The sequence below is a fragment of the Pundamilia nyererei genome, unplaced genomic scaffold (assembly GCF_000239375.1).
Source record: "Pundamilia nyererei isolate P.nyererei 1_Seehausen unplaced genomic scaffold, PunNye1.0 scaffold00035, whole genome shotgun sequence".
Classification (NCBI taxonomy): Eukaryota; Metazoa; Chordata; class Actinopteri; order Cichliformes; family Cichlidae; genus Pundamilia; species Pundamilia nyererei.
Window position 1 is genome coordinate 3,864,671 of NW_005187436.1, and position 9,944 is coordinate 3,874,614.

General features: G+C 40.7%; 1 protein-coding gene across 1 annotated transcript in view; it reads left to right on the forward strand.

Annotated features, from left to right (window-relative positions):
• Window positions 1–1,113, forward strand: part of morf4l1 (mortality factor 4 like 1) — an 8,421-nt gene extending 7,308 nt beyond the window's left edge. Inside the window, exons 11-12 of the mRNA XM_005730065.1 lie at window positions 481–565; window positions 647–1,113. Of these exons, the coding sequence (XP_005730122.1) occupies window positions 481–565; window positions 647–731 (170 nt within the window). The 3' untranslated portion in view covers window positions 732–1,113. The remainder of the gene's footprint in view (window positions 1–480; window positions 566–646) is intronic.
• The last annotated feature ends 8,831 nt before the right edge of the window (window positions 1,114–9,944 follow it).

Below are 9,944 nucleotides of genomic sequence, written 5' to 3' on the forward strand. Positions count from 1 at the left end.
GTTTATTTTGTGACCCAGAAAGAATAATAAGAGTAACATTAAAACTAACTAGCTGCCGCCATTGTTGGAAACTGTGCTGGGCCGCGCTATGAATTCTGGGACACAGCTTCTTCTTTTTCTTCGGGGTTTAACGGTAGCTGACATCCTTGTACATGCAATGCTGCCATCTTCTGTTTCAGTCCGTTATTACACTCTTAAATCCTGCCACTTATTCCTGCGTCTTTTGTGATCTTACAAAGCTTCAAACGACGCGTCGACTATTAAATCAGTCGTCGACGTAATCGTGACTAGTCGACAAATCGTGGCAGCCCTAAATACAGGCCATTTACCATATATGCAAGCATCAACATTTAAAAATAAGGGCTGCTTTAAATTGAAAGTGTGCGGGTGAGGCATGGTTTTGCAATGAGCTGTTATAAATGAAATGGAGGTCAGTGGTCACATGACTTATAAAAGGCTGTCATTGTTTGGTTTTGAAAGTGAGAATTGGAGCCATGCTGGCGTACACGCCCCTGGATGAGAAGAGCCTTGCACTGCTGCTCAGTTACCTACAGGACTTCCTCAAGTGAGTATTCAGGAATCTTAACGAGGCTCATGATGATTATCAAAGCTCAGCAGAGATGAGTAAAATGTTTCTTCATTTCAGGTATCTTGTAAAAAACTCTGCATCGCTCTTCAATGCAAGCGACTATGAAGTTGCCCCTCCAGAGTACCACCGCAAGGCAGTGTAAGGTTTTTTTATTTTCGGATCAGAAGGCTTTGTGTGTTGACGTTTGGAGACATTCTTCCCAGTTGAAAGGATGTTTTCACAAAACGCCTTTGGAGAGCGGATTGTGAGAGATCTGTTGACGATGTAGAGGAGAATTGGAGCAAGATGTCACACTAATCCCTGGACAAATCCATTTTCTTTCATGTGGAAAGCTGCTGATTATGCTGTTCCTGTACTGGTATGTTTTTGAGTACCACTTTGTAGTTTTTTTTTTGTTTTTGTTTGTTTGGGGTTTTTTCTCTCTCTTTAGAGAGAAGAATGTCACGTTCCCTGTTTTAATTCAGATGCTGGCTTAATTTGTCATGTAGGCTGTCACCATTTTTCTAATAAAACCATTCTCCAGATGTTTGTCCTTACATTTACATTTTGTTTAAAGACGTGTTTACGTGAAGATCCTTTGTTTTGTTTTTTAAATGTAGTGCTTTATGGGAGCGTTACAAAAGTCAAAATGAAGATGTGATTAGTTGTTTACAACAAAGGTACAGATTTCTTTTCATATATTTTGTTGAAATATATGACACCCGTTAAGACAAGTCAGTTGTTTAATATGCTGTAAATATTTTTAATAGATTAAATATTATTTTGCACTTTTCGCTCAGTTTAATTTGACTTGAATTTCACTCTTTTACCCAGCGTCATAGTTAATGAACAAGGACCAATAACAAAGCTTTTCTTTTATGCAATGAATGTACGCTAGGACTTTTTTTTTTTTTTTCCCCTTAATGCCTTTTTAGGAAATGTGTACTTAATAGAAGATATTGTTTTCTTTTTTTTTTTTTTTAAAGATCCGTAATACAAATGGAGGTTTTAAGTGCAAACATTAGTGCTTGACAACTTATTTTCTCCATCTTTTGATTCTGCTCTCATTTAGTTTTCATTCATTTCAAGTATTTTATGTAAACATGTAAATTACTCAACACTGAAACACAGTGAGCTTTTAAATGCACAACTTGTACATTTAGTCATTTTAAAGACCAAATTTTTAATTAGTACATGGTGTTTAAAAAAAAATAAAAAAATAATTTTTAGAAAAGTATTATGTCTGAGGTCTGCAGAGCCAAATCAGAAAGATTAAAGTTGCATCTACTTCTGTCATGTGAATGAGCCATTACTTGGCTTATCTAACAGTGTATGTGGGGCATTTGATGGTGTAACAAATGCAGCAGTGCCATTGCACTGAAATATTTAAAACCATATCTAAATATTTTAACGAGTATTTTGTGCCTGTTGTAATCTACAACATTTACTGTTAAAATATATTTAAAAAAAATATATGCTATAGAAAACAAGCTTTATACTGTTGTCACATTTGGCATTTGGTTGTCATTTTATCCTCTTGGCTACAATTTCCCATAATCAGATCATCTCAAACTGGTTTCTTGAACATGACAAAGTGTTCACTGTATTCAAATGGACTCCACAGATCTCAGTCCATCTGTGGGATGTGGTCTAATGGGATATTGACATCATGGATGTGCAGCCCTCAAATCTGCAACGGTGTGATGCTAATATGTCAATATGGACTAAAATTTGGTATCTAGCCTGAAGATGGAGTTGACCACATGAGGGTTAGTCTTTTAAAAAGATCACCCTCTAAACTTTAGTGCTGTTCTTGGATAAATCACACCACATTGCACCCAAAGTCTGCACTAAATAACTGAAATAACTCCACTGACCATAACAGTTCTTCCAAGTGAATTATTTGAACTTAAACATTTGGATACCCAGAAATCTTTACACTCCATGAAGGAAGGGGGAAAAAAACGGATGCATTGTGTCATTACAACCAATTGCTGTTAATACTTTTTGTTCAAAGTTGAAATTACTCAACTTTATTTAGAAGAACATATGTACTTTACAAAATGACCTCCATTACATTTACAGAGGCATTGTGACAGGGCTGGTGTAGAAAATCAATTGTGCCTGAATTTCAGCTCAGTTTCAGGGTCCTGGTTTTGTGCATGCTGTCTCATTGTCATGACTCATTGTTGAGCTATCAGCAAGGTTAGTAGCAACACCTGTGCTTTTCTTATGATCAATCAAAACGCCTACTGTGAAAATATTTGTCTTCAGCTAGGATTAACAACGATTTAATTAGTCTTTTAAATCATCCTGTCTCGGTCTGTGCTGTTTAGACAGGGATATTTGAGTGTCAGCCACACCAGGCCTGTTCTGCTTTATTTCAGCTAAGTGCCGGATCAGGGCCGCAGCCAAGATTCCTTCTTTCCTGCAGAAATTAAATGTAACTGATGACTTACTTAGTATGAACTGGACAGATGGTCTTAATTTAAACACCTAAAAGGCTGTTCTCCGTGAAGCCTTTAATGCTCCACTTAAAGAATCATTTCAAACAAAGTGGGGTAATGTAGACACCTGTCTTTTTCCTCTCACGCTGGTTGAGATGATTCTCCTGCTCTGATGATCTGAACAAAGGGAGCAAACCCAACTCTTTTACTGCCAGCGGTGGAATAACATCTGTGTGATGGAAAGCATGTGCTGCGCTCAGGCCTAAGAACAGTTTCTGGCCACTTGAGGGACAATTTATAGGGCCGCAAATTTTCAAGCCTGTCTTAAAACAACAATCAGGGACCCGTGTGCAAATAAAGCCTTACTATATGAACCCCGAAACACGCTTTCATGCTGTAATCATTTCACCTTGTTGAGGTAAGAAATATAATAATCTATCCACATCCAGAGAGCCTTCCTCCACTCACCTCTCTCCACTGTTCAGCACAGTCCCCTCCAGCTGGCTTGTCTTCCACTGTTGTGACTGAGTCGACATGAAAAAGAGAAGCTAAATATTAGTTTCAGGCTGATTTGTGGTTTTATCTGTCAGCTGCTTGCAGTTGTTATGGCAAGAACGATGCCGAGCGTTTCAAGAAGAATTTCTTTAATCCAATTTCCCCCGGCCTCAACCAGAACCATATGTGTTTTCACTGCAGTGCGCTCTGAGATCACAGCGCCCTGATGGCTTTTAACAGCCCATCAGGAAGACTGACATGAAACTAAGACTTCTCTGCAGATCCGTTCAGGGAGACACCTCAGCGCCTGCTTCTTGCTTTGGTGTCATTTACTGCTGTGATTAACGCGTCACGCTCCCAGACAGAGGCCGGGTCACCGAGAGGTTTCCTCTGGTGTGACGGCTTTCATTTGACCCAGGTGACAAGTAGCCTTAGTGCTGTCATTATCTGACAGATGAGAGAGACATGTGCGCAATGTGGCCTTCACCAAAATGGGAAAGATTTAAGTCTGAGTGATGTTTTTTTTTTTCCCTTCACGTCTGCTCTGATCTGCCAAGTAAAAGAGACACTTCAGAAAGGTCTGCAGAAACCACTTGGATCAGAGATCACAAAACGGCCTGAGTTCACTGCCCTTTGGGAATGATCAGAGTCAGGATTTACCAGAGTATTCCAGCAACGACTTGTGGTTGTGTTTTATATATTAAAGCAAATTAGCCTTTCCTCTTGTGGAAAAGTTTTTACTTTTACTCGTCCGCATTTTTCGTTGCTATATTAAAAATATAATATAAAAGTCTCAGCTCAACCAAAACACTATTTATGTTTACCTCATATACTCACATTTTTGCTCCAGATCCTCTGGAAGAGCCCATTCAGCACTCTTAAGTGCATTTTGCCCGTCAGCTGCCTCTGCTATTTGTATTAAAATGTTCAGTGGTGAGGATGTGGGTTTGTGTTTCAACGCTTGCTCACTCGAGAATATCACCAATATTGTTTTGATAGTAAACAAACATTTGTCTTCTGTCTTGAAAAGATCATTATGTTGTCAGTGGAAAAGATGCAGGTCGAAATCCTGATCTAATCTATTTAACTACAAAATCCCCCCATTTTTTGTGCCCACCAAACAAAGTATGACTCACTGTAATGTTTCGTGAGAGCCACCAGATGGCAGGATTTCACAGGATAAGTGCAAAGCCAGACAAGACCTGAACGGTCCAAATCAAGATATTCTGGTTTGTGGTATACTTATCAGCTTTGCTGGTTGTTTTGCTTTTTCCTCCCAAATAAAGTTTTCTCTATCAGAAGCACATGTGAGGCAATCACTCCAGAGAAAGATTAAGTTACTGTAGAAATGTAATGCCAATAAAAAAAAAGAAGACTGTCATCCAGTCATCTTCTGTCCAAACTGTCTGTCTGCAGTCCAAATTGTAAACTCGAGACAAACTCCTGCAGTGATGGCAGAGAACCCCCTATTATTAGAAAACAAATGTTATCAGTTTAACTGACTGATGAAAGGCATTTGTGCTCGATTACTCCCTCAGAACGCATCCATCTGTTTCAGGCTCTCTGAGGTGAAAGACTGTCAGTGTTTAATGTGGTTGTGAATGTTTCCCCAGACTAGGATTTAGTGGTAGACTAATTACACAATGGGCAGGCAGCCTCAGCAGCACACTGCTGCCAGAGTCTTGTGTGACTGTATGTCATTAGTATTGGAACAGAGCGTTTGCCACAAAGGGCTGCGGTCACTCTGAGCCATTAAAACATGAAAGACGCCTATCCCACTCTTCTGGAGAAGGAATTTGCAAGACATAAACAGCCTGTAAAATGGAAAACTACATCTGTGTCCATTTGTTTTCCTGAAAGGCGGCCAGATTTGGTAATTCGTACTGAGATTCTTTCCAATAACAGAGCGCAGTCCAAATAAAGGATAAGGACTATTTGATCCATCTGTTTTCAATGTGGCATAGTAGTGGTTTTGTGCACAGGATCTCGATCCAGTGGGAGAGTAAGGAACTGTGAGGGCTTCAGAGTATGTTGGTGCCTTTGCTCAATTTGCACTCAGAGGTTTAGTACATGTGTGATGTTTCTCAAGTGAAACACGAGCCACCCCAGTGCATTGCTGGAGAGTAACCCATTTACTCGACTACTGTATTTGGGTCTATTTACACTGTTGTATTACTGCTTATACAGGCCTAAAGTGAACATACCAGCATTTTTCCAGGGAGTCAAGAACTTCCATAATACTTTGCAGAATCCGAGGAATGTCATCGTTACATTTGGAATTTTCCATTTCCATAAAAAAAGAAAGTTCGGGGCCTGTAATAGCTGTATTTATTTTTGTATTGTATTGTATTGTCTCTTTTAACCACATCATAGTCATTTTGTTATGCTCTAAATTTAACTGACAGCTGTATGAGGATAGGTTTTCTCTCTCTGGCAATCAGTCCTTGTTATTGCAAGGGAACCCTTGATTTTTGTATTTCCAAATCCTGCGAGTTGTGTTGCCTATTGAATGCCTTCTAGGTGATGTATTTTGGGAACATGCTGGAGAGATTATCTATCCTGGCTTGCCCTGGAGAAACCTCTGTATTCAACCAAAGAAAAAAGGAGATGGTAGGCAGAGAGAGGGAAGTTTGGGATAGCTACGCTGCCCCGCGATCCATACCCAGATAAGGAAAGGATGGATGCACAATCACTGGAACTGATTTTCAATTTCCAGAGCAGCAGATCATGACCATACCGGTTTGTGGGCCCTCTTCTTACTGATTGTTCAATCACTAACTTTTTGCTGTTGTTGTTTGCTTAACTATTTGCTTTTCCCAGAGTTTTCTGGAGTAAATTATTGCTTAGTTTTACTGGTCTACCGCCATGCCAACAATTTTGTAAAAACTTTGATCATTGTTAAGATGCTTACAATCAGAGTCACACCTGTAAAATCGGGCTATATTTTGTGCTCTTGCTTGAACCCCAACTGACCATAAATGCACAAAATCTGATAGTAATCCATCAAAGGCAGCGTGAAAATCACAGGAAAGTTAGTGAACTTCTATTCATCCTTTTGTTAATCTTCTTTTAGACCTCCTCAGATTAACCACATGACTCCTCAAGGCGCCGATCTTTGCCCTCAGATTGGAAACCCGTGAACAGTACTCACTGAAGTGTGAAAGCGTTGAGAGGAAAATGTAAATGAGCCCTTCAGCGAAACAGTTAAACGTTAATTTAACCTGCAGGGACTTCACTATATTAGACATTACCTTGCCAGAAAATTCAATCTTTCTTTTGATGTTGAGCAGGGGTGTAAAAAGACTGTGAACTGGCAGCTCTGAATATCTAAAAAAGATAAGCCGGTGTCTCTCTCCCTCATTAGGCTGAATACTGAGCTAAAACAGCTTTTCATGTCACCTTAGTAAACAGTTTAATGTGCACCTCTTTCATCTGCTATTCCCCCCCCCGCAGCTTTGATCCACGCCTCAGTGTCTGGGTACGATTGCACCTCTTCACTGTAGATTTGTCTCTTGCTAATTGAGATTTTTTTTCATGAGCTTGTTCTGAAAACACCCACTGAGATAATAAATGAAAGGCCGGAGTGTCGTTTAACCTCTGACTCCTCTCGAGATTGAGATGGAATATCCTGATCGTTCATTGTTCTTTCATTTTATTTTTTCAGTCAGATCACATCAGGAATGTGTGCACCTTCAACATATTTTAGCAAATCACCACAAAACAAATCATAGGGAGATTTAATTAAAAACAAATACGGCGTATTGTGATGACTAACAGGACGGTTTAATAGTTTAAAGTTTCTCTGTGAGGATGAGGTGCTGTGCTTTAGTGCTGTAACCTTCTTCTATAGATTGTCACTTGAAACAGTAGGGGGGCAATTAGTGGCAAATCTAGTCAGCTCATGACCTTCTGAGCGGCCTTCTTCTTTAGTGATGAGTGAAAATGAGAGAACCACTTTCACGTGACATTTCATTCATTGCACAGTGTCAGGGATCGAACCATCGGCGCTCCAAACTGCTCCACTTTCCTGAGCCGCAGCCATAACCGAGATAAAATTCGAATTAAAAGTCAGCTGCATAAAACTATTTACTGTGAAATCAAAATCAGGTGGTAAAGCGGTCATATTTGTAACCTGCAGAGGGCAAGCTTGGCTGAGAAATAAGCATCAGAGCTGAGAGCCACACTCAGCAGCCACTTTATTAAGCACCCCCAGCTAACGTATTTCTGTATATTTAACATAGTCCTGCATCAATTTGTGTCTTTTTTTTCTCTGATGTCAGCCTCTTTGCAGTGTTTACTTTTTGATTAAAGTGTTTCAAGTATTTTATTTTGATATTTTTTTACACCTCATTCATCTGATGGTAGATTAGATCTTAGAATTAACAACACCAGCTGTAGCCTCAAAAATTAACTACAAAGGTGAAACAGCAGATCTCTAGGAGATTTTTTTTAACACAGCTGAGCATTATTAGATTCATGAAGGTTGAATTGACAACAGAACAGCTGCTTTGTATTGGTTTTTTTAAATCTAGAATCTCAAACTATCTGGCATTCAAGTGTATGATGTACTTTGAGGTCCACTGCTAACAAGGTAACAAGATCCAGCTTTCTCAGGATTCAGCTTCAAGAATCAGGATTTATATTCAATAAATCAACACATAATCTTATTAGACTGTGGTAAAATAGAAGGCTTATGTTTTATATTTTAAAAATAGTTGCTTTTCTGAATGCATTTCTCAACAGGAGATGTGATGACGTATTTTAGGTTTGCAGGAATCTAACCGCGATATCTCATTAGGAGGCCTGTACCGAGACAGTTACATCTCCTCCGACTGTGCTGCTGGTCAGTTCTAAGCTGAGTGATTTTTCCTGACCCTGACGTGCCACAGCAGTGCCCTCGGTGCTCAAACTATCCATGTTGCTTGTTGACAGCAGCTCCTCTTTGGGGCTGCCGGAGATTGGCCCGAGGCTGACCTCCCGTCAGTCTGCTGGAGGAAAGCAGGAGACTAGTTTGGACTGGGAAGACAGGGTGAAGCCTAGAGGAATAATAAGGAGGGGAGGGGAGAGCCCGACACACAGACAGTGCACTGCGCATACACACATTTGACAGAGTTGATCTGAGGTTTTTCTAGGCTTTCCTCCCACACATTTCCACCGCGTGAGTCAAAGGGCAAACTGTTAATTTATTAAATTACTACTTTCTTTTTTGCTTCCAGGTATGTTTTCAAATGCTATAATTAACTGTCAGGTGTATAATGACACAAATATTTTGATGGTTGTTATTCATTTTGTAAGTTGATCTAATGGTGCATGAGCTGTCTTCATGTCTAACTGGGTTTGTTGACTGCAGGAACAGGACAGCACTGTGTTATTATCATTTGAGAGGAAATGTTAGGTTTCATCTGCGCTCATAAATAGTCTATCATCACAGAGCAGCACATAGTGGGGAAAAATTAGTGCATATTTTTGTGCTGTAGATCAAAGAAAAAAATGGCACAGAATCAATTAATGATTAATATGCCATCTGTTGGTGGTGGCGTTTTGAATATCAATATGACTCCCCTCGGATGTTTAATCACCTGATACCATTGTGTTGGAACACAACAACGGAGCTGTTGAAAGTGCCGTAGTGTCAGAGAGCCCAAATGTTTTGATCCACCTCCACGATATCATAAGATATTCATCGCTCCAGTGGAGAAACACGTCTTCGGGGCCCCGACAGCAGAGCACACATGCAGATATCTGTGGTGCGTGCAGGGCTGCTGTAGAGATCCCACCCAAGGCAAGGCCCCATTCGCTCTCCAGCACGGAGGATGTTGTCGATATGGCCTTGACAGCGCGTTCTAACCCTGAGGCCCAAAGAGGGACAGGAAACAGTTGGCTCTTGATCGACTGAAGTGGTGCCTGGGACTTTCCCACACGCCTCGGGATGCTCCTCGTTGAGCCTGGTCTGTGGTTGGAGCGTGTGTCTGCACCACTTCACACCAGGGAGAAGAGGGAGGGGAGGGAGAGGAGCGGGGCACACTCAGCCTTACTGTAGAAGTTGGAGAAAACTTTTCAGAGGGGATTCATCGCCCCTTAGCTGAGAGAACAGCATAAATTATTTGCGCTGGCAGATGTTCACAGACCCAAATATGCATGAATTTGTAGAGCTGGCAGGCTTCCCTCAGTCAAACGTACTAGTTTTCACGATGCGTGCAGGAGCAGTTGTTATTCTGGCTGTTTTACAGAGAGCATTAATCTGAGCTGTCAGCACCACCAACCACTTTGGTGGAAATTATTTCACTCCTTAATAAGGGAACTCTGGTGCTGTATTACATATGGCGGTCAGGGTAACATTCTTGGTGGGTCTGTCATCATGTAGCTGCCCTCCAACAGTGAGCCTTCTGTGTTGGGCCTGCAGCACACTCTCTAACCCAGAGATGAAAAGAATA